At 43.7% G+C, this 27,956-nt stretch overlaps 1 protein-coding gene across 2 annotated transcripts in view; it reads right to left on the bottom strand.

Annotated features, from left to right (window-relative positions):
• The window catches only part of LOC146867147 (DNA-directed RNA polymerase III subunit RPC7-like), a 100,789-nt gene extending 74,019 nt beyond the window's left edge, over positions 1–26,770 (bottom strand). Inside the window, exons 1-2 of one of the 2 annotated variants that reach the window (XR_014961086.1) lie at positions 26,638–26,766; positions 5,126–5,293 (exon numbers count right to left, since the gene is read on the bottom strand). Coding sequence is in view for 1 of the 2 variants with exons in the window: in XM_085603644.1 (XP_085459770.1) it covers positions 5,126–5,239 (114 nt within the window). In the remaining variant the exon portion in view is untranslated. Of the gene's footprint in view, positions 1–5,125; positions 5,294–26,637 lie in introns of both variants that reach the window. The other variant, XM_085603644.1, reaches the window with a different exon arrangement.
• Between the last annotated feature and the right edge of the window lie 1,186 nt (positions 26,771–27,956).

The following is a 27,956-nucleotide window of genomic DNA, read 5'->3' as shown; positions in this document are numbered from 1 at the left end:
TTGAACTGCAACAGAGGCTCTGTGGAGCTTGCGACGGTTGAAGCACCTCTGTGAGGATATTAGTCCTCACGGCCACAGCAGGCAACTCGAGCCCCAGGGCTTCGGCCGCCTTGCGCAGCACCACTGAAAAAGCTGCACCTTCCTCCGAAGCCACAGTCGGAGGAGAGATGAAGCCAGCGTCTGGCGAAGTGTCCAGACCACTGGCATCCCCCAGTTCGTCTGCCCAGTCTGTGAAAGTTGACCCTGGAGGGCCATAGGGTCCTCAGACCCCTCCCAGTCGCCCCAGTCATCCGATTCCTGATAAACAGGAGGAACGATCGGAGCCGGACGGTAGATGAAACGGTCATCCATCGGCGTCGGGTGCGGCACCGGGCGGCGCCGTGCCGTCGTCGGGTCCGGACAGGGGCTAAACCGGGGAACGGCGTTGTCCGGAGACGACGCCAGAGGTGGAACCGGTGTCGGCGCCGGCGGAGGAGGCGTCGTGAGGTCGACCGGCGCCGACAGAGATTAAGGCCTGGATCCCTCGGGGACCTGCGGCGTCGGGACCGAAGTCGTCGCTGGGGCCAGAGCCGCCGACACGCGAGGTCGCCCAGTCGAGCCCACGGGGCCCGAAGGCGCGCCGGCAGGCGTCGGCGGCGGAGCCAGGCCCCTCATGGCCGAGAGGAAGGCACTGACCTCCGCCGGAGTCGCGTCAGTCCCAGGGACCGGCGGGTATGGAGACGGATGCGGCTCCTGCGGCTCCAGCGGAGCCGTGGGGGTGGGACCACGCTGACCCTCGGCCGAGTCGCGCGACCGGCGAGGGGAGTCCGAAGAGCGGTGTCGCCTCTTGGACTTCTTAGATCGCTTCGATTTACCCGAAGACTTCGAGCCCGACGAGCGATGATGGTGACTGCGGCTCCGCGACCGGTCCTTGGACCTCCACCGGGACCGTGAGCGGCGCGGAGCCGAGTGCCGAAGCTGGAGAAGCTTACGGGACCGCTCCCGCCTAGCCTTCGAGGTCAAGGCCTGTCAATCGGGGCACGACTCCGCGTCGTGGTCGGCCCCCAGGCAGTAAAGGCACCGGCGATGGTGATCCGTCACCGACATCAGGTGATGACAGGCGTCACAGGCCTTAAATCCAGGCATCCTACCGGCACCAGAGTCGAGTCGACAAAAGACCAAAAAGAGTCAAAAAGTTTAGTCAAAAATTGACTAAGGGGTAAGCTCTTCCCGGATCGGCGCTGTCTGGCGCGGAAAAAAGAAGAACTGACGTCAGCACGCGAGGGCGGCGTCTAAGTACTCCGACGACGTCATTTCGGTGCACGACGCCGACGACGGACGCGGAGCCGCAGACTACGCCTAGCGACGCGCAAGGGGTATTGCTGACGAAAAATCTTTCCGGAATCAGCCTGACGCCTGGGGATATTCTAAGGTGAGGAATCTAACTAACGTGTTTCTTTCAGATAGAAGATGACAGATGTCATAGATGTACTGCCACGGGAGCAGATTTTTTTACATATGGCGTGGGCATGCCCACGACTCCAACAGTACTGGCAAGAGGTCTCCGATATCCTTACTGCTATGTTAGCCAAACAGATACCAATACACCCTTAGTCTGTCTCTTAGCAATATATAAAATTAAGCACGCTAGACGACGCAAACTCTTAGCAGTGGCATTGCTATTAGCCAAAAGGCACATAGCTCAAAGATGGGGAAGCAGGCAAACACCACAAAGCAAGGACTGGGTTACAGACGTGACCTATTTTAAGGTACAACTGGAAACGTAAGCGGAAGAAATACCACAGGCCTCTAAACCTAAGGACTTCTGGGAACCGTTAGTGCAATATCTCAGCTCTACACAAACGGATACTGACTGTACAACTCAATATGTATGCAATGCTTGTACTGCAAGATTATTGTATTGTTCCTATGTGCCTGATACTACTGCCGATAACATGTGGGGCTGAGGGAGGGGGGCATCGGAGATCCTGGTCGCCCCATTCGTCCTATCCGAGGCATTAAAACTTAACATGAACTGTAAAATGGCTGGCCCAAGCAAATTCCAGGTCTGGGTAAGACACCTGTACTGACATATACATGCAAGTAGAGTATCTGTATAAAGACTGTGGAACTCTGTATGCTGTGTTACACCAAGTAAAATAAAAAAAAAAGGGGGAGCACCAGTGACTTGTCCCAATTTATCTGGTAGCCTAAATAACTTTACTAAAAAGTTGAAATATGTGAATGAGTCTGTGAAATGTCTGGCGGAGCGTGTGAGCATAGAGTAAAACATTATCCGCGTACAGAGCGATACACTCCTCCCAGCCGCCCCCAACATCGATGCCATGAACCAGAGTCACCACACATCCAGAGACCTAACACCTTTGGTATCAACTAGTGTTACCAAATTTAAGAAAGAAATCCTTTGGGAGGCAAAGGCTTGGTAGCCATTCTCTGCACTTTCACCTACGGAAAGTCAGTCTGGGTTTTTCTATTGCTCTAATCCTAAGTGTATCTGTGGCCTTTCCTAACAGGCAATAGTGAGAGCTTTCTTGCTTTAAAAACCTTTCTTCGACGTGCGATGTTTGACTCGCCTTCAAAGATATCAAGCAATTAAGGATTGGAAATCCACCTTTCCTTGAATAGCAAAAAAAAAAAAAAGAATCAGTCACAGACCACAGTTTCCCCTTAAAAGCATGAACCAGTTTGGTTCTTCCAATTTTGATCCTGTCTTTCAATCGAGTATTGGTAGGACCCAGAGCAATGTGAGAACAGGTCTGGGTCAAGGCCAAAATTTAGAATGTATGTACTGCTTTAGTCTTAGCACATCAGAGTTAGGCACAGTGCCCTCCCTTTGGAGATGGAACATTGTAAAACTTTGAACTTTGTGTATTTGTAACAAGGAGCTAAAAAAGAGAGGGTCACGTTTATTGAGTTCCTCAATGGAAGTGCTAGGAGACACTGACAGCTTCCCAGTTTAGTGGTGTCTGCACACAGAGTAGCTGTTGGAGATGGCCTTTTTTATTCTAGTGACAGCCTGCTAGTTTTTGTACTGTGCTCAAATGTGTGTATTCGCTATGGGCCACTTACCACAGAGACCCAGCGATTTCATCTAACTCATGGAATCAGTTCTAGTACTTTGGCACAATGTACTTTTATTGTAGCAATATACAGCAAGGTAAATTGATATTTCGAAATACGTATTCGTGTCCCATCAGCTGAAAATCTGGCAGTCACAAGGCATGTTTCTACTTATATATACTTTTTATTCAGTTCCTTTGGTACAGTGTGTTTAAACTTGTGAATAATTCTCTGTTTTTTATTATTTTGCTGTAACCCTCTTCAGATTGTGAGCCCCACGTTTAAAGCAATCAAATCCGTCTACTGTCACCTTGGCTCACCTGCGTCCACCTTCCTGTCCAGCTTAATAAACGTCTAATGTCCACTACCCTTAGTCGCTACTGTTCTGAAGAGGGTGCCGTGCAAGCATTATTGGGAAGCCTTTCTATTCACAAGGCGCCTCACTCATTCTCTCTCCCCGATCTCTCTTTTGTCTACCCTCACATCGCTTTGATATAGCCATGGCCTGCATCAAGTGCTTTATAAGCACCCAAAATAAAATTTGAACGGAGAAACGTACAGTCACAAAGAAAATACAGTTACTCCATAGAATGAACATTTGCAGAAACAAATATGAATTGTACAATTTCCAACAACATCAAATTTACATGAATTACTTACATATTTAAGCATGATCATTTAGGAATAATAAAATTTTGAAGCACTTGCAGTCCACTAAGAATATATACATAATTCAGTTTAGACAAGTGCTGCTGTGTGATACTTAAATCAACTCTGTAAATCACAGTTGTACACTTCACAACAAAATTTTTAACTGGAGTTAGGAGTACAATGATGTAGGCCGCAGCACTTCAGTTACAGTAATCTTACAAGTGTATTCAAAATCCTGAACTCATCCTGAATGCTGATCAGGCATGACACCAAGCATTATTCAGGGAGGATTAAGACATTTGTACTGCACGGATGTTGTATTGTATAAAGCACGTTGATGATGATATTAATCTTTATTCGATTATACAGACTAATCATAAAAGATACAAACACATGTTAAAATGGAGTACATAAACGCATGTTAAAAGAGAGCACATAAAATGTTTAAAACCATTTTTAGACACATACCAGTTAAAGCATGTTAAAATATGTAATTCCGTGCTTTTGAAACTCATTCTTTTTAGGTGTAGTTAGCAAAATTTGTAACCACAACATCCAGTGAAACTTTTCATCTAACAAATATGTAACTTCTGTTGAACAACAGTTGCACAGGAGCGGTTACACTTTTGTAGAAGTGCACATTGCAAGTGTTCGCGTTAGTCAATTTAGTGATACACATTTTATCAATTTGATGAGAATGTAAAGCTGAGATCCTCCTGGTAAAATAGATGTATGTACCTTGCATGGTCAACATAATTAATTGCATAACGCACATGCTTGTAATGTGCTTTGAGAGTGTCATTACGGGTGGAACAGTCTTTATTTAACCCAAAGAAGAGATTTAAAATGTATTTTGGTCAGTTAATATTTCACTTAGTTTTAACAATAGACTTTATGGTTAGAATGCCGCCTACACCCCTAAGAAAATAAAACAACAACATTTTTGAAGTGTATGTTAATTACATAGTATGCCAATTTGTTTACTTTTTCTTGGCAGGTTAAATCTATCGCAGTGTTTTTGTTTTATAAAGATTTCTTATAGATATTGTGATGAAAGCTTGCATTCTACAATTCTCGTTGTTTCAATGCTGTGTGATTCAGGATGACGGTGGAATATGACAATAGAGGCATTCATCCCAGCTGACTCAATACTTACCCCATACACCTTAAGTAAACCAAATTGTTGCAGGTTACTATGCACATGAAGCTTTCAAACATTCAGCGAAGACCACAGGATTACGGAAAGCATTGGAAAAAAATGAAATGGAGGTGGATCCAGTTGGGCTTGGCGTTGGGTGGACCAGGGTGCACGTTGGTATATGACCTGGCACACCTGGCCTACCAGCTTCAGCAAATGAGGAATGAAATGAGTTTTCTTTTAATTACACTTTTGCTTCATCACTCGTGCACTCACCGGGAACAAGGGAGGCGGCTGCAAGGTTGGAGGTGGCAAAGCATCTCCTTTGCCGATTCCCACTACTTCCACGTTAAAGGTCATCTGGCCACGCCCCCTTCCTCTTCCTGCCATGTTCAGCACTCTTAAAAATACTCTATTGGGTCTGCGATTCCCAAACGCAGGACACTAGGGTCCAAAAATAAGAAAGAAGATAACAATACGGTTAATAGTGTTAACACTGTTCTTGTGATTTGTTTCCCAAGACACTTTGCAACCATTCAGCCAATTAAATTATACATTACTAAAAGGAGACGGTAACTGACAAAATCAGTGCATTCAGTCAATTAAAACAGGCCTAACAGTGAGACAGGTGGGTGTCCAGAAGGCAAGCTGGTATTGGTTTTCAAATGCTGCCAATCAACTTGACAACCGTTGTCCGTTCTGGTGGGGCCACATGTACAACCAGTTCACCATACGCACTGAAAATTATGATATGGCAAACCTGGTTAGGGAATCTGGTTTTTAACTGGGGGAGAACGGATCTTCATAAGCTTACTTTTCACCTGCTACTCACGGACATCTTTATTACTTTGATCCCTGCTTTGATCCATTTTACGCATGGGGAAACACAAAGACCAATTGTTCTAAATGTTGAAAACTGACTCCAAAATGTTTCCAAAATATAATTACATTAGGCTCAGCCAGAAGGATGGATAGAGGCAAGTTCTGTCTCTTTTTAGACAGCTGCTGAGGACAAGTAAGAGGAGCCATCACTATGGTACCCTTCTGAAATGGAAGGGTCTGGCATAAGATTAAGCAGTTTTTGTAACAGGTGGCCAACTAGTAAACACGGTAGCCAATCAAAACTAGGAAGAGTGTAGTTCACGGTCATAAGCGCCAAGCAAGGTAATGAGAATAAGATGTACAGGTACAAGTGAAGTACATTGATGGTGTTTTAGTCAAGGAAATGTGTAAAGTTTAACTGTATCTCAAGGGTTTCTTTATATGATCCAACCACTGAAAGAGAATATAATAACCTGACAGTCAAGAGTTAAGATGCTAATGACATTTAACTAAAATAATACACTCATTAAGAGTTCTCTAGATCAATATTCGCTGGGGCAAGATGGCGGCTGTGTGAGCACTGCTAGAAGCCGCTCATCCAGCGCTCCATAACTTGTGGATGAAAACCCCTGCTATAGATGCCTAAATGAGCCTGCTAGCTGCCGCTAACAAACAGCGATTGCAAGGAGAGAGGGTTACTGGAATCGCTCCCCATTTAACTTACTCGTTTGCTCGTGCTGTCCTGAAGGCGTTTTTTGAGTGGTGTGGAGGGAGACGCTGGCCCCGGTTTCCTCTCAGGAACATGCCGCCAAAACAGCTGAGGCCCCAGCGGGAACGAAAAGAGAACGGTGTAGCGGCAGGAGGCGCAACAGGAGGCCACAAGGGTCCGCCAGCTCTGTGAAAACATCAAGCGGGAGGAAAATGGGGACGCCACTCCCACGGCAGGAAGTTGTGAGGTGGAGACAGGGAAAGACAAAGATCGAGAGCAGCGTCTCGCAGAAGTGGCTGGCCCTGCAAAACAACGAGTAATTCCAGGGATGTTCTTTGGGCAAGGTAAACCGGTGGTGAAATCGAAGATCGTGGAGGAAGAGTTTTCTCCAGCTCTGTCTGAAGGGCTACTAACAGTGGTGGAGGAGGTGACCGACCCAGTAGAGGACAATGTGAGTACTAATTTGAATACTAATGCAGCTAGTATCAGTGTGGCTGCTATAAGGGCCTGTAATTCGGCAAAAGGAGATGTAAGGGGTCATGAAGTCTTAGCCAGCGGTAAAACAGACAATGATAATGACAATGATGGTAGCGCAAAGGAAAATATTGATGGCAACTTAATAAAAAATTCCAAGCCTATTGGTACTCTGGGGGAGTTGCCTAAAACACCGGAATATGGAGAGAATTTTTTAATGAGGATTCAGAATTATCGCATCCCAATGACCTAACAGATTTGGACAATTCTGGTACGAATTCAGAAAGCTCTCTCTCTAACCCTAGCAAACAAAAGCGTCTTCCCTCCCTAGTTAAAAGAAGGAAAAGGACTAAAGGTGGTGGAACACTGCAAGAGATTAGCCAATCAGGATCCGATCGTAGCCAGCTTAAATGGGACTACTCAACCACTCAATTGTTGAGTGAAGATAGCGTACACGATGAAGGAGACACTGGAGGGGGATTAGCAAAACAATCTGACAAGCTTGTAAATGCAGCAGAATCCCCCCCCCCCCGATGAGTCTGATATATGCAACCCTTAAACAGATGCAGGGTGAAGCTAGACAGGAACACAAACGTGCCCTTCTTGCAACAAGGAAGCTTCAAGGTGCAATACGAAAAGTGAACAAGTCCTGTGCTGAGATTACGGAGAGAATGACTGCCCTTGAGGAACGAGTAGTAGCACTGGAAAGTGGGGCAGAGAACTCAGCTCGGCAAGTTTCCGCAAACGAATCTCGTATGATGGACGTTATGTGGAAACTTGAGGCTTTTGAAAATCGCCAACGGTGTAATAATCTTAGACTTCTTGGTATCCCTGAAAACACGGAGGGGGAGGATATTAGAGGTTTTGTGCTGCGCCTGTTGAAGGGGGGCTTTCCTGAGCTGGGGCATTGGGATTGGGAAAAGGAGATTCAACGTGTACATTGATTCCCTCTCATGCTTAAAAAGAAGCAGGGTCTCAATAATGCTAATGAAAAGCCTAGAGCTATACACATTTTTTTGGGTAACTTTCTCCTGCGTCAAGCAGTGTTTGACAAAGCTCGACCTTGAGGCATGGCGGTCGGCTGAGCGCTTCACCTTCTTTGTTAGGCCAGACTTCTGCCATATTACGGTGGAGTGAAGGTGGAGGCTTCGCCAACTAATTTTGCCCTTTCAAAAGATAGGGGCGGAGGCCTATCTACTCAGACCAGCGACACTTAAAATTATATACAAGGCTACCATCAGAGTATTTTTTTCTGAGATACAGGCTCAGCACTTTCTACGTGAAATCTCAGAGACTAGGATCTCTAAGGGGGCTGAGGGGTAGATATGAAGCAACTGATCTAATTATGTACGGAATTTGGATGGTAAAAAGGGGCTATCCTGTCTAACTGTCTTCACTAACTGGGGTATTCTTTATGTTTTTGGTTTTGGGTTTCTTGTTGGATGGACCTGGATAAGCGGCGGGGGAGCAGCTTCATGCAGGAGGCATCACAAGGGTCTGTGGACCTTTTTTGCCAAGGGATAGAGGGAAGAGGGGGGGTGCGATGGGGGAGCGGGGGTCAAGGGGGAGTGCTGATCCAGATGAAGTAGATATGTTAGTATTAGTAGGAAGCAGGGAGGGGAGCAGAGTGAGTCTACTCTATACTAGAAATGGTGTTAAGTAAAGTTAAGATGGCCTCAGTTAATATATGTGGCTTGAATAATCCCCTGAAAAAGTGCAGGATTAATGTTGATATACAATATTTAAAAGCAGATATAGTTTGTCTCCAAGAGACTCATATCGAGGCCAGCAGACTTCGGATTGCCGAATTAGAGGGGTACCAGCTGATCTCTGCTACAACACAGGGAATACGTACAAGAGGGGTTGCGGTTATGGTTCGGAAAGGAACAGGTCTTAGGTTTCCGCGCTCTAAATCAGACTAATGTGGCAGATTGGTTATTACTCAGTGCTGCACTGAGGATTATTCTTTTACTTTATGTTCTGTATATGGCTCGATATTTGATGATCCAACCCTATTTGAGTGGCTGAATGTGGAGCTAGTTGGTTGGCGTCTACCCCTGGTTTTATGTGGAGATGTTAACTTACACTTAGTTAATGGAAGTGGGAAGATAGGTGGAAGATCCTATTATGGCCGCAAGCCCAAAGTCTTCAAAGCGATTTCTAATCTATTTAATACCCATGGTCTCTCCGATGCATGGTCTATTCTAAAACCTCAGGATGCTCGATATACTTTTTTCTCGGCTCCCCATTAGACTCATGCTAGGCTTGATGGTAGAGACTATTTGGGATGCCTTTAAAGCTGGGATTAGAGGAGAAACAATGAGATACGGAGAAGCTATCTCCAGGAGCAATTTCGAAAATTGAGTGGAGCTGAAACCCAGTTGGTACAGGCTCTTACTAGCAACGGAGTAATAGAACAGGCTCAAACCAAGGTGGCCATTGTTAAATCCTCAATTATCGAATTGTCTTCAAATAAAGCAGCGAGGAAATATTGTGCCTGGCGCTCCAAACTATATGAGTGTGGTGAAAGAGTGGGTCGCTTGTTGGCGAACCGAGCAAGACAGCGGATATCTCAAGGGGGTATACTTGCAATAGAGGATTCGGGGGGAGAGTGTTGGTTACTGAACCTCGGGAAATTCGAGCTGCCTTTCAACATTTTTATCAGAAACCCGATAGTGAGGACATCAGCAATGATGAGGAAATGATGCAGAATTATCTAGCTGGGGTCTCAGGGGAGAAATTATCTTCAGAAGAGAGGGAGGCTTTAGAGACCCCAATAACAATAAAGGAAATTCACAGTGCTATTAGCTCATTGGTAAATGGAAAGGCAGTAGGACCCGACGCTATTCCTGGAGAGTTTTATAAAAATGCTGCCTCTTCCATATAAGGAATAATGAAGGACGTGTTTTTGGAAGCCCAGAATGGGCAAGGTGCCCTGGGGTCTTGGGGAACAGCTAATATTGTTGTATTTCCCAAGAAAGGTACGCCGGTTAATGAAATGGGGTCCTATCGCCCTATTACCTTAATAAATAGTGACGTTAAAATATTTGCAAAAAGTCTTGCCTCACGTCTTGCGGCTATTATTAAGAAATTAGTCTCCTCAACCCAACATGGGTTTGTACCTGGACGCAGTACAATAGACCATATTCAGAGGGTTATTGCTCTTTTTGATGCAGCAGGTGTTACCGGGGACCCTATCGGGCTTATCCTGCTTGATGCGGAGAAGGCCTTTGATAGGGTCTCCTGGTCTTTCTTATGGGCAACCTTAATGAATAGAGGGCTAGGAGAAAGATTCATTACGGCTATTAAAACAATGTACATAAATCCGGTGGCAAGAATATCAATCATGGGAGAGATGTTTAGCAGAGGGACCCGTCAGGGGTGTCAATGCTCCCCTCTATTGTTTGCACTATATATAGGTACGCTCGTTAAAAGAATTGAAGCTAATAACCTGATTGCAGGAGTGCAGAGCAATAGGGGGAGCACGAATATATTAGCTTATGCCGATGATCTTGCGATTACTACCTCGAATCCCATGAATGCTTTAAGCGAGATTGAAAATGAAGCAGATATTTTTGAGAAGTTATTCGGCTATCGCTTGAATCAAAATAGAGCTCAGGTCCTGGTCGGTAATGGCCTTCAGATAAATGATTTACGAGTGGTCCAGAAAGCTGTATATTTGGGTGTAGAAATCATGGCGGATGTCTCTAAAAAAAACTTGAACCCCCTAATTTTTAAATTCAAAACCAAATTTAGTCATCTAGTGAACCTTAAGCTTACGATGGTGGGGAGGTGTAATGCCATCAAAATTATTTTTCTATCGAAGATTTTATATTTTTTTAGGGCTATTTCCTTGACCATTAGCAATTCATAGTTTACTACTATGAATCAACTATTTTCCAGATTCATCTGGGCTAATTGTCGCCCTCGGAGAGCACTTACATTTTTAACTTTGCCTAGAGACAAAGGGGTCTGAACAGTGCCTAATCTTCAATTAGATTATTGGGCTTCAGTATTACAGAAAATGGGGATATTGCTCAATGAAAAAGATGATACAACGACGGTAGGCTCCTCTGTTTCTATTTTTGAGCTGATTTTAGGAACTGAGGGGTGCCTCATGCGGCACATTGAATTTAATTACTATAAAAGGGTCAAATTTAAAACTTTAATTTGCGCATTTAAGGTCTGGACTGCGGTGCGGAAAAAACTTGGCCTTGGGCGCCTTAATGCATATACACCAATATTCAAGAATAATTCTCTTCCAAATATCTTTAATGATAGGTATATGAGGTATTGGGATGATAAAGAAGTCAGGATAATTGGAGATATTACAAATGAGTCTGAGCTGTTAGTGTTCAATGTTATTAGAGATAGGTTTGAGTTGGATAATAAACAGTTTTTTAAATATCTCCAGATAAGAGATTTTTTTAGGCAAAAAGACGGGGGTGCTTGTGGCTGTTCCAGGGTGAGATTGATGGATGAACTATTTAAAGGTTTGAGTACACTAGGTGGGATGTATAAAACTCTAAATGATTTAATGCCAGATTACTTGACCAAACATTCAGATCGATGGCAAAGTACGTTACAGATTGAATCAGGAGAGATAGAAAACTCACTATATTTGGCCCAAACATCATTCATTGCGGCTAATTTACAATTACAATGTTTTAAAACATGGTTTAATCTGTATATTACACCAGCCAAGATTGCTAAATGGGGTAGGGGGACCAGGCTCTACATGACCACGGTGTCAATATCAAGCAGCAGATAGTGTTCATAGGTTTGCCACATGTCCAGCTTTAGATACTCTGAAACATAATGTTAGTAGTATTTTGTCAACTATGCTAAGCAGAGAAATTGTCTTATCACCACAATTGATTGTACTGGGTGTGGAATGCCCTCTTTCTTTAAGCCAGAATCAGTCCTTTTTATTTATTGCCATTACAGTTTTTACACTCTGTTTAGCCAGGCATTGGCTTGATCCTGTTCCTTCATCCGGTCAACAATAGCTTGAAAGATTTCTAGCAATATATAGATTAAAAAGGGCCATATATTCTAGAAAAGGCCGCAAGGCGAAAGCTTAAGGTTCAGCTATCTGGGCTCCCCTAATGAATTGGCCCCATATGAATTGTGAATAATTAATTTTGAATAATTTAAGACTAAAATGATATTTGGACGAAGATAAGGCATATCTTTTTTTACCCTGTTCTCTATCCTTTGTAATATTTGACAATAAAATCTGTTTTTACCAGTACTGGTCAGCAATGGGAGGGATGGGGTGGGAGGGTGGTTACGGGTTAGAAAATGTAATTCTCTTATATCTGTTTAATCTGTTTTGTCTGTACTTATGAAAATCTCAATAAAGATTTATTAAAAAAATAAAAGAGTTCTCTAGATCTCTAAAGTATTGCTGAACTCTTACCAGAGCAAAAAGTTTTATCCTGTGAGCGATTTAAATGAACTCTTAGCGATTCACACAAGGCTAATGTTAGGAACTTCGAGGCAGATTTATTTTCAGTAAATGTACAGCTTGGCAATAAAAACACAAAGGGACAGACTCAGAGGGGTGGTAATGAGACAATTAAAGGATCAATCTCCTGGGGTAGAGTTCCCAATATAACATATTCAATTGGCAAGCTGATATTTACAGTCTGGAGTTTGCATGTAAGCTACCCCAACATGTTGTACTGACTGTATAGAGGAAAACTGCAATTATATAATGTATGGAACTGGGAACATCTGGCAAGTGCAATGCTACCCCTGTATTACGTGAAGAAGAGACATTCAACCATGCACATTTTAATATTATAATTTTATTGAGCTTCTTGGTGTCTATATTGCAAAGTGCTGACACCCTCTAATGAAACAGTTTTTATTACACCGGTCTAATTTGTCTCCTGAAAGAAAAAGTATATATCAATAAAATAACATCCTTGGAATCATGCAGGTATAAAGTGGAATCGTGATGATGTTGGCTTCAAAGAGGTTTGGAGCTGTTATCAGAGGTGCATGGTATTGTTGAGAAGGGCACGTGCCACATATACAATAGGAGGCTGTCAGTCTGGAATAATGCTAATTAGGCTTTAAGGTAGAATTTTCATAAATATAAAAAAGGCGGGATGGAGCACAAAATTTGAAGGGGACATTGAGGCATTGAAGCACTTCATAGAACACAACTCAACTAGGCAACAAACTATTTAAGATTTTTGTTTTCCATAATGCCTCAAGATCTTGTTTGGAGGAACTATGGATTATAGCAGTTGAAAATGACTAAAATTTGTTGAACTCAAATAGCACTAACATTATAGAAAAAATACAGCCCATCAAATAACAGATAAAAAATAACTTCACAAAAACTTCTACAACTTTTAAAGACAGTCTAAATAAATACAAAACCTGAGAAGCAAAGTCATTTAAAAACACCAGGTATTACAGAGCTCTTTGCATGCTTGTGTTTTGGCAAGGCACACTACAATTTGTTTCACTAGGATACTGTCCGTAGGAAGAAGAATTCAAATTCCAGGACTCAGAAAGCAGTTTTAGACTACACAGGAGATTGTTGAAGAGGAGTGTAGATTTTAGACTCACAACTTCACAATCCCCTGTGAAAAGTGCTAGTAATGGGGTCTCTAAGAGTTTAGAGATATTCAACATTCTGAATTTTGACAAAACAAATTTCATAATAAACTTACTTCAAAACACGAATCACTTCTAACTGTTGACAGTTCAGAAATAGAAGTACAAATTTCCCCAAAAGTATCCCCAATCGTCCCAGGGCCTGTACTTTCAGTTAGGCAGCACATAATCTCATCAAATGCAGTTGAGACCAGTTCCGTGCGAATTTTAGTAGGATCTACATTTTTTCCACTTTCTATGGGTTCCTTTGGTTTTGAGAGAAAGTTAAAAGTGCAATCTGACTAGGAGGTGGCGGAGGGTAGATGAAAAAGAAAATATGAGACTAATTGGTCCATGGTTACTGAAATGAGAGTTAAGAATCTTGAATTTACTTTAAAAAGGGATCAAGGAAGTAGAGACTAAATAAAATATGAGCAATAGCGCTCCCCTTCCCACATAAGTCACTATATGAGCAATCATCAATATCGTCCCGAATTTCAGATGCAAATTAGAGGTGGCTTGTCAGCATTATCCTTGTCAGTGCTTTTCCGTAGGGGGAGTGGTAAAAGTGTGTCACCTTATCGTCCTGCCCATTTACAATCCAACACACCCGACTTCCACTAAGAGTGCATTTAGGAATATTCAAATCCCCTGCTTCTATTTGTATTTTTTAATTTTATTATTTTTTTATAAACAAAAACAAACATCAGCAGTAGCATGACAACACAGGAGGAGCAGATCAATAGGCATCAGCGGTACAGTAGGCAATATACAAAATACAATCATGCATGCTGGAAGGTCTAGGGCGACGGGGGATCGCCACATGCAGGGGTCAGAGGTGGCTGACAAATATCGCCACGATAGGAGTTCCACAAGCCCCACACACAAGACCATTATTGGGGACATCCATGTGACACATATACAGTCTTTTCTCTAAACATTGCCCAATCCATGTCTTTCTCCCATTCCTGTGTCGTGGGCGGAACTGATGCCCCCCATCGCTGGGCAATATTCCTCTTGGCCAGCATTAGCCCCAAAGTCACCCACTGCGTCAAGCAAATATTCAAGTCAGTCGGTTCCTAAATGTTTAGGAGACACCTACGGGCCTCCACTCGGAGCTGCGCTGACAGAACAGTATTGATAATGCCCACCTGCTTGTATTTTTGAGATAGCATTGTACTCTTTAGTTATTAAACATAGAATGGGAGACCCTCAATAATATTCAGCAGTTGGGAAGAATAGAAATTATAATACAAATTTACTAAAAGTATTTAAGATCTGTTGTGAAGGAAAGCCTCAGGATTTGATAATGGGGGCTTGTAATTAACTCTCCAACAGATAGATTCCTATGCTTAGTTGATATAAAAACAGCCAGCCTTCCCTGCTCTCACAAGAAGAGACAGCTGAAGAACAAAAGGATCTAAACCCATCTACTGTAATCTTTTAAAAAACGCAGGTTTCTTGGCAACATATGACATCAAAGGAATCTATAATAGACAACCAATCAGAATTACTCGTCTTAGAATATAGCCCCACCACATTCCAGGAAATAAAAGCTAGAGCGTCATTACAATTTGTGCCAACATAGTTTCTTCTCATCAAAGTGTCACTTAGAGTCGTACTAATTGACTCGGTTCTAGGAGTTTCAACACCAGGATTCCAAGCCAAAGGATTAAAGATGACGTCATTATGTCCGAAGCCATCCTTGTGGGCCTCATTACAAGCCAGCAGGTCCTCAACATATGAAGAAGCAGGGACAAATGAATAAGATCAAGAGTCCTGCATCAAATTGCTCCCAGCCACCCCAAGATCATAATTAGGGGCAAATTGAATGTAATAGTGGGGTAATAATAGGCTGATCCTTTACGCCAGGGCCTTTGGTGCCTGAGAGCAGAGCTAGACCATCTAGTACTGAAAAGGCAGTTGTTTCTTTAGGAGGGGAAAGTATTGAAATAGTAGCAGTTGAAGATGCCAAAATATCGCCTTGAGTCAGGCATTGATGATCTAGATAGTATTCAGGCCAATCACTTGCATCCAAATAAGAAAGTGGCTGAAATCTATCAGGAGTTGGAATTTCACACAGACCCCCTCCCACAGCCAGAGGCGGAAGGGAAAGCCCATGCCCTGTCCCGCTGGCCAAAACGCTTGCAGTGGTTGAAGAGAAAAAGTCTGTGTAGCTATGATGAAGTTTACAAAGTAATTTCAGCATCCTTTCTTCATCCAAAAGTGGGATTTGTTTGCTGAAATACTGTAGGGGTAAATGCTGAAAGGTAAGTCCTGCACAAGTGTTCTCACTTCACCCCAAAAGGACTAGTTCCCTTATGCACTATTTCAAATTAGCAAGAACTCAATAAATACCAGAATTTACCCAATATATTCCAAATGAAATAACAAGAAAGGGTGAATAGCTGTTTACTTGGCTACTTAACGGTACACGATAAGCTCTCCCATAGGCTTACCACAGTAAACAAAGAAGGCAGCATACCGCATGCTGCATAACCCTACAACGTGAAACCATTTTCTGTGCTGCGTTCCACTGTATCCAAAACAAATGCTGAGCATTGCGTGAACCTGCGATGTGGAAAGGTGCTCCGCTTCATTCCACTGCATCCAAAACAAGTGCAGAGCGTTCCACAGCCTCCTAATCTAAGTGCTCTTGCTCACAATAGCTGGTTTACGTATACATGCTACATGTTTCTGATGTGGAACGTCACTTGCCAAGCCGAAAGAATGAAGAGATGGAGCCTTCCAAACCGGTAATTCTGGAATACAGTCTAGGAGTGCCACAGTGAAGGAACGTTGAAGTACCATCAAAAGATGCTGCAGCGCTGCAAAAGGTACACCAATAGTCACAGTTGCATGAGTTCGTAAATAAATGTAAGGATTCCTTGCCCATGAGTACTCTCGCAGTTAATCTAGTAGAAATGTCCGAAACTCCTCACAAATCCCACGACAATCCGGTTTGAATGGGTAAAAACTCAGTTGGTTGGTCCCAACGTTTTGAAACCTTTCGATCCTAATGTCAGATGCAAAATCAGTGTTGATGCCAGTGGTGTAGGCCTGGGTGCCATCCTCACCCAATCCAAAAAGGGTGTGGAAAGTACCTTGGGGTATGCCTCTAGAGTCTTGAGTGGTCCAGAAATGAATTTTTCAGTGATAGAGAGGAAACATCTTGCCTGCTGGTGGGCTATTAGGTAATTCTATTCCTACATTTGGGGCAGTCATTTTGTACTGCGTACTGATCACAGCCTGTTAGTTTCCATCCTTTCTGGGAGTAAGCTCAAGGACCACATTTCTAGGACTGCTAGATTGTCAACAAAGTTGTTGCAATATGACTTTGAGGTCTCTTATTTGCCTGGTAACAAAAATGGAAGACCTGATTTCATCTCAAGATATCCTGTTGCTGAAGATGACTCTGGTATTGAGGTAGAGGAGGACCAAGATAATTGCTTCATTGCCTACGTTCATTTATCTGACATGCGTGCCATCAGTGTGGAGGAATGAACTTGACAAAGACGGGGTTCTGGGTCATGTTTTGAAGTGTATGAGCTGTGGTTGGCCCAAGGAAAAAAACGCACCGTTTACTCTCCAAACTTTTGTGAAAGTGGCTCTTGAGCTTTCAGTTGAGGACAGAATTTTGACGCGTGGAGGTAGGTTGGTTTCTGTTGCTCATGAGGGGCATTTAGGAAAAACACTTACTAAACGCAGATTGCGAGAGGTTTTCAGGCGGCCTTTTATGGATAAGAATGTAGATGTTTTTGTGGGCGAGTGTGTGGTGTGTTCCAATGCAGAGAAAAGCTTAAAAGTTAGGACACCGCATTTATTTCCCATTGAACTTCCATCTAGGCCTTTGGAGAAGGTTGGTATTGATTTGGTGGGACCATTTAAACTTTTACCCCCCCGGTTCTCGCTATGCTCTGGTTGTTACTGGTTACTATTTTAAGTGGCCTGAGGTTTAATTTTTAAATTATCCTAATTCCAAGAATGTCATTGATTTCTTGAAAGACATTTTTTGCGGGAAGGCTTGCCCATCACCATTGTGTCTAGACAATGGTGTGCAGTTGGTCGGTAAGGAGTTTCAAGATTTCTTGGTTCAGGGTGGTATTTCCCACTGCAGAAGTTCGCTTTATCACCCACAAACAAATGGTCTGGTGGAACATATGAATAGGGTGCTGAACAACTGTGTGCAATGGGCCATTGCGAGTAAGTGCGTTGTGCAGAACGCTGTGAGTTCCATGTTATGGTTTTACCGCACCTCTCCACATTCCTCTAGCAAAGTCTCGCCTTTTGAATTATTGAGAGGAATAAAGCCTGCTTCTAAAGTGTGTCCAGGATGGATGTCCAGGTGGGTGAAGTTGAATGCCATCGAGTGTGTGGATGAGACTGTCAGAGAGAATGTTGAAAAAGCACAGCAACGTCCCAAAAATTATTTTGATTCTCTGAAAAGGTCTGACCCGTTAAAGGTTGCTGTGGGTGAGGTGGTACGCATCAAGATCATTGCAAAAAGGGGGATGTGAAATACTCCGATCCCACGGTTGTGGACAAGGTATGTGGAAATGTCTTTAGGGTCAACAACAAGAATTGGTGGAACGTCTCATGCGTTCAAAGTCAAAGGTTTTATTTGTTAAGGAACTCCTACGGAGGTCCACAAAATGCATCAATACAGTAAAAAAGACAATTTTAAATACAATACAAAGAATATTTCCCTTTTTTTCCTAAAATACAACAATAGATTAAAAAGTGCGGCAGAAGGATGAATATGCTTTTTATACAGTAAAAGCAACTAATAGCAAGATTTTAAATAATAGCCAAAAAGGTTTTAAAAAATTGGAATATCCTATTATTATTAAAGTTAGTGGACAAACCAACCCCAAGATATTCTCTGACCATTTGTCTGAATCGCTTAATGGTTTAGGTTCTGATTTACTAAATGTTAATGCTTCTAATCTGCCTATGCATGTTTCCACTAAGCCGCGTAGAAGCAATCCTCGTCGCTCGGTTCCTGTGAGGTTTCGTTAGTTCCTTAGAAGCTCACGTCGTCCTGTTCTTGTGAGGTTTCGCTTGTTTCTGCAAAGTTTTTTTCTCTAGTTCTTTTCATTCCTGCCTTCTGTTCTTTCCTTCGTCTTCTTTTCCTGCTGTGGCCCTCTGGTTGTTTTGCCTCTCCTTATTTATTTCCCCTCTTACCCAGTTTCGTTTTTGCTGTTCTATTTTCTATCCTTATTTTGTTTCTCCTTACGCTCTTTTGTTTTAAGTTTAAAAAACAAAAATCATCAAAAGGAGGAGGATAATGTAGTGGTGTATGGTTACATTATAGTCTTTGTGGAACGCCCACAGCTCTGTATTCTCTTTGCATGTGTGCATTCCACTTTGACTTTAGAATTCTGTTGTGAGTGTTCTGCAGTTGTCAGTTGGTTAGTGCCCTGTTCGCGTGGCTGCTGCGCAGACCCTGCTTATGAATAAAGTCTTTGCTTCATTTACCTTTTAACTGTAATGCGTTCTTACTACACACAGGCTGACAATTTTGTACAAACCACTAAAGAAAACTGACCTGGAAGAATATGCTACAAGTGAAAATGTCCAGCCCGTAGGCAAATTCTATGTCAGGACCGGAGGCTCAGATTATGCTTCTCATTTCTTTACTAAGCAAAACTCAGCAGCAAATCAGATTATAGAAAAGAAAATAAACACTACAATACCCATGAACACACTGAGTAAACCATAGAGAATCTCCTATAAAAAGTCCACAAGAGAATACCACATCCTCTTTCTTTGCTGCTCCGCAGCCAGTTAAGTGCTTTCCCATATTTACTTACATTTTCTGCTGTGTATTTGATGTATTGCTGTGGCATTCTGGTGTGTTTTGCGTGCTGTTCAGCATTCTCCTTGCCGCGTGGCATCTGCGGCGCTTTGCACTTCTTTGATTCGGCGCTCCGGCGTTTCCGCTGTTTCTTTCGTGTTGGAAGCGTGTGTTCACCTCCCCTGACTCGGGCGCTTTGCGCCCGCGTTGTTTCCTGTTACTGTGGAGCGGGACTAGAGGACGCGGGTATGGTTATCGCGCTGTCCTCTTTCTATTGTTGACAGGCGGCCGTTACGCGCATGCGCGGCGGCCATTTTATTTGTTTATCCTGCGCATTTGCCGGTTTGCAGGTTTTTGTTTAGCGCAGGAGCAGCGCTGGTTTTGCTCTGTGGCCCACGAGCCTGTCACAGCCCTACCCTACGCCCAAAGGTCCTAATTACGGCTTTGGGCTGTACAATTGTGCATAGGCTTTGACTAGAGTGGTCATTGGCAAGCCCTCCCTTCACATTTAATTATTTTCAGTTTACAGTTACATTGTATCTGTATTGTTGGCTTGCCTGGGGTTATTCCACTCCCCCCTTATTTTTGCCTGTGGCATATAACTGGTTTGCAGTGTTCCCTTCTTCCAGTGAGCTATAATTACACTTTCAGTGTTATCATGGATGAGTATTATGAGGAGGAAGAATATTACTATGATGAAGGGGCCTCTGGGTCCATGGAACAGGAGTTGATTGAGGCACAGGATGTGGGTATCCAACAGTCTGTTAATAAAGCGCTGGTCCACGCTATTGAACCATTAAAACGCCATCTTTGTTCATATGCTGTAAAACAGTGCTAGCTGCCTTCTTCTTCTGGGCGATCTTCCTCGTCCTCTGTAAAAACGGCGAATCCTCATAAATCTGATTTTGTTAAATTGGCCAAAGCTCTTTCCAGTGATCATTCCTATGGTCAGTCTTCCAAGGATATTCCAGACTCACATTCTCGCCATCATGACGATGGAGACACTACTTCTGATACGTCTTCGGATCATGACGTTTCTCCTCCCCCGCCTAAAAAGGCTTGTAAAGAGCATTTTGTTGACACACCTACTCACCCTCAACTCCTTACTTTTGATCCTAATGATATTGTGCATCCTAATTCTTCTTCCTGGCTCCCTTCTGCAGAGGTGGCGGATTATATCCAGTCCCATATTCGCCAGCCTCTAGACAAGGAGGTACGGACGCGTCTGCGTTCTGAATGTCCTCGGCCTGATCTTGCTGAAAAATTGGCGGACACGCCTGAGGTAGACCCTGCCATGTTGACTTATCTCAAGAAATACACCAAAGATCCCAAAAAGGGAATTGATAGAGCGTGGCGTTCTTGTCAGGACAAGTTGTTAGACTTGCTTGGTCCCCTCACAAAGATTTTGGAACTGGGTTTCCGGGCTAAGGAGTCCGCTTCCGCCATCGATACTGATGAGTTGATTGGTTGGGCTCAGAGACCCATTTGTCATCTGGGAAACGCCAATTGTGCCATGTCCTGCGAACGCAGGCATTCTATTCTTTTGAAAATGGATCCAAAATTGGCGGAATTGTCCTCTTCTGAGTCTGGGCTGTTGGCTCAGGGGTTGTTATTTGGGCAACCTTTTCTCAAAGAATTGAACAAATTTGTTGCCACTTTCAGTGGTCTAGATAAAGCTCAGTCCTCCCTTCGAGGAGCTTTTCGCCCGGTTTTTGGACGAGCCGGACGATATAGGGGACGATCGTTCGGCCGCGGCCATAACCAAGGCACCCAGCATGGTTCTCAGTCCCATCGTGGAGGTTATCAAGACTCCGGCTATAAGACCAATTCCTCCTTCTATCCCAATTGCAGAGCCCGCAACACGTTCAGGAAGGGACATTATGATGGAAATCAAGGACATCAAGATTCCTCAGCTGCAGGTGAGCTTGATCTCAGCTTCCGAAGTTTTGTTGGGGGGCAGGATTCAGTTTTTTCTCCCCAATTGGCAACAGATCTCGAGCAATGCTTGGGTGTTGGACACTGTGAAAGGTTACAAGATAGAGTTCTTCAGTTTTCCCATTCAGACTCTTCCTCCTTCGCCCCTAGTTTTTTCCCTTCAAAATCAAGCTGTCATTTCCACGGAAATAGACTCTCTTCTGAAAAAAGGGGCCATAGTTCGGACCACCCATCATCCTCAGGGTTTCTCTAGCAACATCTTTCTGGTTCAAAAGAAAGGGGGTGGTTCCAGACTGGTTCTCAACCTCAAAGACTTCAATGGCTGGGTTGTTTATCGACACTTCAAGATGGAGGGCATCCATCTTCCTCGGGATCTTCTTCAGGAAGGCGACTGGATGGTCCGTCTATATCTGGATGTGTATCTGTCAATTCCCATTTACGGTCCCTGCAATTCCAGTGGCAGGGAGTCTGGTTCGTGTACAAGGTTCTCTCTTTCGGCCTCTTGTCAGCACCTTGGTGCTTCACGAAACTCCTGAGGCCTGTCGTAGAATCTCTGAGAGCCCGGGGTGTTCGTCTGATAATTTATTTGGACGACATTCTCATAATGGCTCATTGCCCTCTCCTGTTAATGACGCATTTGGAGTGGTCAATAGATCTTTTACAGTCACTCGGATTTCTAGTGAATCCACAGAAGTCAGTTTTCATCCCGTCTCAATCGATGGAATTCCTGGGTTTTCTGATCAATTCCCTCACTTGATTTGTGCAGTCCCGCTCCTTCTTCCCCAGCGTTGAAATCTGTTGCTGGACCCTCTCGACAACCCGCATCCACTGATACAATTGGGTCAACTCCTTCTAGTGGCATGGCGGGTTTCGGGGATCGCTGGAAAATCCCAGGCCTTTCGCGAGACGCTACCAGATTTATCAGTGAGGCTTGGTCTCCCAACACACACAAACGTTATTCCACAGGCTGGAAACAATGGTGTAGTTGGTGCGATGAACAGGAGGTGGATCCCGCTTCAGCAGATATCTCTTTGACCGTGAATTTTCTTGCATCAATTGCTTCTTCCGGTCTTGCTTATAGAACGGTTAATAATTTTCGCTCCGCCATTTCTGCTGGTCATAGAACAATCAATGACAAACCTGCTGGTGAACATCCATTGGTGTGCAAGTTACTCAGGGGTATTAGGTTGGTAAAACCACCTTGCCCTAAATATGTTGAGTTATGGGATGTTTCTACTGTTTTACGATTCCTGGAGGCTTGGCCCTCCAATACTAATCTTTCCCGGAAACAGCTTTCAGCAAAATTAACTATGTTATTATGTTTAGTTTCTTGCAAGCGCGTCTCGGACATCCGTGCTCTGGATCTTGCAGGTCGTAGATTTTCACCGGAGGGTGTCACTTTTGCTATCTCCAGACGCACTAAGTGTAATACTGCCTCTATTACTTACCTGAGTTTTCCTGAAAATCCAAAACTCTGTGTAGTGCAATGTATTAAGGATTATGAGGTAAGTACTGCTGGCTTTCAACAAGATATGCATGGTCAATTGTTGATTGCTTTGCAAAAACCTTTTCGCCCGATGACCCCGGCTACATTGGCAAGATGGGTATGATGGCTTATGGGTGAGGCAGGAATTGATGTTACAAAATTTGGTGCACATTCAGCCCGTGGAGCTATGGCTTCCAACGCATTTTCTATGGGAGTTAGTTTAATGGAGATTATGAAAGCAGCTGATTGGTCAACTGATTCTATGTTTAAGACTTTTTATTATAAACTGATTGTGGATATTGTATCTGTGGTGGTGGCTCAGCTTTGAACAAGCATAATCGGAGCCTCCGGTCCTGACATAGAATTCAAAATTTGCAAACATACGTGACAAGAATTTTCAATTCTATTAAGGACACGGAGGCGAGGATTATCCCACCCATGTTTTTCTATTCTCGTATGGTTGTTTTTCATATGACTGTTTATATTATCTGCTTTTACTGCATATGGATATTTGTATTATGGATCGGTTCCTTATTTTCCCTCCCCCTTGTTACTGTAATTTTTCTGCCATGAGGGAATGGTATATTACGACTCGTTCAGATTCTAAGTGAGGCGTGTTGCCCTGTCTCCATGGACTGTCTTGTGGATACCTGCAGGTTCCAGTTTTTCCGACGATGCACGCATCTGGTCTTCTGTTTCCAGCCTGTTGGTCTGCTGTTTCAATGATCGAGCTGCTTTGTTTTTCAAGTTCTTCAGACGTTGGACCGTGTTCTTCACTTTAACTGTTCTACTCACCAAAGAAAGAGGATGTGGTATTCTCTTGTGAACCTTTTATAGGGGATTCTCTATGGTTTATCAGGTGATACCCAGTGTGTTCATGGGTATTGTAGTGTTTATTTTCTTTTCTGTAATCTGATTGGCTGCTGAGATTTTCTTAGTAAAGAAATGAGAAGCATAATCCTCGACTCCGTGTCCTTAATAGAATTGAACATTCTTGTCACGTATGTTCGCAAATTGTGAATCCTTCATCCAGATTGTCGCTCTAGTAGGAGCCTTTTCTCGGTCTTTGAAAAATGTATAGGTGGCCCTTAAGTCACTAACTCCATCAGCACAATATGACCCTCCCATGCTCCTGGCAGATATGAAGTCTGAAGATGCTCTGTACAAGGCGGTAAATGATGCTGTGAGATTTACCTTTTCACGAAGAAGACATACACTGAAACAAATTAATAATTTTGATTCCAGTAGCAATATGTTGCCCCACACACAGTGCAGACTTTCACCAACTCCGAACATATTTTACAGGATATTTCTGTCATTAGTATGGCGTGAATTTACAAGTGACAGATTGTCATTGCTGAGGATTACTGAAGGGGATAGAGAAAATATCCCCTGCTCGCCCCCAACAGTGGCATGCAGCAACAACTATTCAGATAAATGCACAAGCAGTACTGATACATAAACTGACGGCGTTGATTAATATAGGAGGAGGAGGAGATGCAGTAATACCCTAATAGGTTAATCACTAACTCTTCACTCAGTGTAAATAATAATTGAATCACTATGCATTAAGTATGTACAATCTATATGATTTGAGGCTGATTCAGTATATAAACGTACATTTCCTACCAAGCAGGTTAAGCCATGAGAGGTACAGGCTGTGCACAGATTCACTGTCTGCCCTTCAAGTAAACAGTAATGGTCTTTTACAGCCTGGGCTGCATCATGGATTTCTCTCATGCCGCCAAACCATTCCCTGAACTATAAACAAGGGGGCGGGAAAGCTGGAGGAGTTAATGGCAAGCACATATCAAAAATCAGCACAGGGGCCAGTGGAAAGAAGGGAAAGCAGCAGGACGAGGAAGGAACAGGAAAGGAGAGGAGTACAATAACACTGCTTAAACTTAAAGGAAAGTGAATGCTGTGCTGTGCTGAAATACAGACAGGCACGGCGCTAATGCAAGTGATGTCAATAAACAGTGCTTAAACATAAAGGAAAATTCAAGCGGCGCTGTGCTGAAATAAAGAAAGGCATGCCGCGAATGCTAGTCAAATCAATAGCAGTGGGCAAAACACATTGGAAAGTGAAAGTGGCGCTGTGCTGAAATAAAGAATGGCGCGCTGCGAATGCTAAAGAGTAACACTTCCTGTGTAATAAGCGGAAGCCTGTGCTGCTGCAAGCCACCATTCGAGACCTAATAGGGAAAGAGTGCTCACAGAGCACCATAAATAAGCCTTGGGCAGAGAGAGGAAATTGCGGGAGTGACTGTGGAGCGAGGCTGAGGACGCGGCGGCTGCCATTTCCTGGCAGTGTGGCGCAAACTGGTGAGGCGAGCAGAGGCTAGGCGGGGAGGAATCGGACGTTTGGTGGCAGCGGGAGGCGCTGCAGAGGGCTTCCCTTGCTGGCTGAGATCCCCTTGAGGCCCCAATAGCACTACTTCGTTTACCCTGGGGAGGAATTAAATTTAGCTGTGCCTTACTCTAACATGGCGCCCGCGGTGGACGCCAGGCCTTGTGGGAGCACTGGGTCCCCTTACACGTCAGCAGTTTCAGCACTAGAGGAGGAGAATCTCCCGCTCCACACATCACTGGAGCACCTTGCAGTGCACAGCTCCTAAGGAGCATAGGGACCCAGTCTGCAGTATCAGTGGTGACTTAATGATCGCGCCTGACTCCAACATGGCGCCCATGCTGCTGCAGCTACAGGAGGGACAGTGGTGGCCCATTCCAACTGATGTTCCACTCCCTTCACCACCCGGGAAGCTCATGATTGCTCATAAACCCAATCCTGGTAACTGGCTTATCTCCAACAACAAGGGGCATAAACATCACTCTGCGCCTGACCCCAAAATGGCTGCCCCTGATTCCATCCCATCAGGATACAAAATCTGTTAACCTTCCTTTGACCGTGGAGACCTAGCTTTTTGAGCGATGCCCAGTGGAGCTACTTCATAGCTAAAGAGGAGATGGGCTGTGGACTACCCCTTCAGCCGTCACCTACCCAGCCGGTCTTTGGACAAAACATACTTTGTCTCTCTGTTGTATTCTCCCTCCTACCCCTTTACTCCACCCCCTTTCTCCTTTACGCTCCATTTATCCCTCCCCTTTGCTCTTTAAAGTGTTTTCCCATTGAGACCTAGCTGTTTGGCTGATGCCCGGTGGAAACTACCCAATAGCTAAAGAGGAGATGGGCTGTTGACTTCCCCCTCGGCCGTCACCTACCCAGCTGGACTTTGGGCAGACTCTCCTTCGTCTCTCCATCCTATCTACCTCCTACCCCTTTACCCCACCACCTTACCCTTCTAAGCTCCATTTATTTCGTCTTCTACTCTCTTGAAATGTTTTTCTAGTAACTAATGTAACGTATAACTGATGTCATTTTGTAATTTCTGTGGAACCTTATGTAAAGCGCTCCGATATCTCCAGGTCTAGACAGCGCTATATAAAACTCTCAAAATAAAATAAATAAAATAACAGTGAAAGTAGAAACACATGTAGCAGGGGTAGTCCTCATGGGAGGATACAAAATTTTAAAAGGAGGCACTACTAAGTCTATTCACGAATGAGATGCTAGCATTTGCAAAGGACAGTGAGGGGAGTCAATTGAAAGGGTAGGCGGGGAAATGGGCGGAGTTTAAAGTCCATATCTGAATGCAGCATGTCTGGAAGACACAGCGCAAGCTGCCTAGGCGAGACCTAAAAAATAGTATTTTATTGTTAGGTTTGTGTAAAATGCACCCAACAACCTGCGGTATGCGAAACTTTACAGTGGTCAGAAGGATGCAGCAGCGATCCAAGATGAAGACCTGGACGCCCCACCTCCCCCTTCTAAGCCAGTGATGGGGGGCGGGAGGGGTATCCTTTCAACTGATCCAACCATGTATCCAGTCTCAACCAACAGCCTCCACGTGACATAGCCCCAATAACTAAATAAATAGAAGCATCCTCACCTTCAAGTAATCTTTGAGCAGCAGCTAAGAACTGAACACTATCTGTGCCAAGACGGGTGGATCAGATGTACGCTAATCCCCTTGAGACAGGGAAAGAGCCCTGGCAGCGTAGAACCAGGCAATCCCGACGTCCCACCTAAAAGCCAAGAGCAACGGCTCAGCACCTGGCGGCCATATTAGACAAAAACACATTTTGTTCTGAGCAGCCAGCACATTACTTACGCATTGTCTAGCAGTAATACTGTGATGAGTAGGACTAACGAAACAACATTTTGAATTGTCACATTATATAGATTTATAGACTTATTTTTATTCACTTATAATTTGTATTTTTTGTACATCCGTATCCATAATGTTCGCACTAAATGTGCATTGGATTCTGAAATGATACAATTATATAGACGTAGCATAACAAGGAATTGTATCTCACGCTGTCCTTCTGTATGTTGATATCGTACTGCCGAAAGATGGCCACTTTAAAACGAAAGACGATGCTGGGATTCACAGTTGCTGGCTGTGAGAGGACTTTCAGTTTTTCGTATCGGAAAATCGAGCAGCCATGATGGAATTGTAGTACTAGGGATGGAGTATAACTCATAACATGGACATTATAACAAACTGCGTAATTTCTAAATGTAGGCATTTTAAACAGAACATCTTTTTTGTATTTCACAAACCGAGGTATTTTGCTAACCACATTTGACAGAGACCGGAATATGATCATAATTGAGTTGTAATTGGCGGCACTAGAAATGTTTGACTTGCATATTTTGTATTTACCTCTTTGATGAGATGCTTGCACACAACGATGTGAATGAAGATTTAAGAAGCCTCAAAATTAAAACTTGTAGTCTTGTGTGTATTTTTATATGGCGACAGCCTTTCTTCCATTTCCTTGTCGTAACGTCGACTGAGAGCAATCCGAAGCGTTGATTGTTTCACTCTTGCAAAAACATTGAAAAGGGGAGTATGCTTGGCCAGTTTCTCACCCTGGATTAGGTATCACCCATGAGATTGATTGAGGAGTGTTGTGCCCGGTGTAAATTTGAGAGTGGTAAAATGCTTATATTTGCCACAGAACGTGTTTCCTCTGTAAAGGTTGCACTTTGAGCAGCAAAAGAAAACCGAGCACCAATGGAAAAGTAACACAAACGTAAATGGGAATACAACGCAGTGTAGCTAAACTTTTCACTTTACAGAAGTTCCCCGAAACCCCTTTTACTCCTGTTAATATATTGAAGCTCCGAAAAGGTAAGCGTCTCACCCCAAATACTTAAAATAGTCTGGCGCTGGAAGGGATAGTGGATGCGTGCGGCAGG

This window comes from Triturus cristatus, chromosome 1_2 (assembly GCF_964204655.1).
Source record: "Triturus cristatus chromosome 1_2, aTriCri1.1, whole genome shotgun sequence".
Classification (NCBI taxonomy): Eukaryota; Metazoa; Chordata; class Amphibia; order Caudata; family Salamandridae; genus Triturus; species Triturus cristatus.
This window is presented reverse-complemented; position numbering and strand designations above follow the sequence as displayed.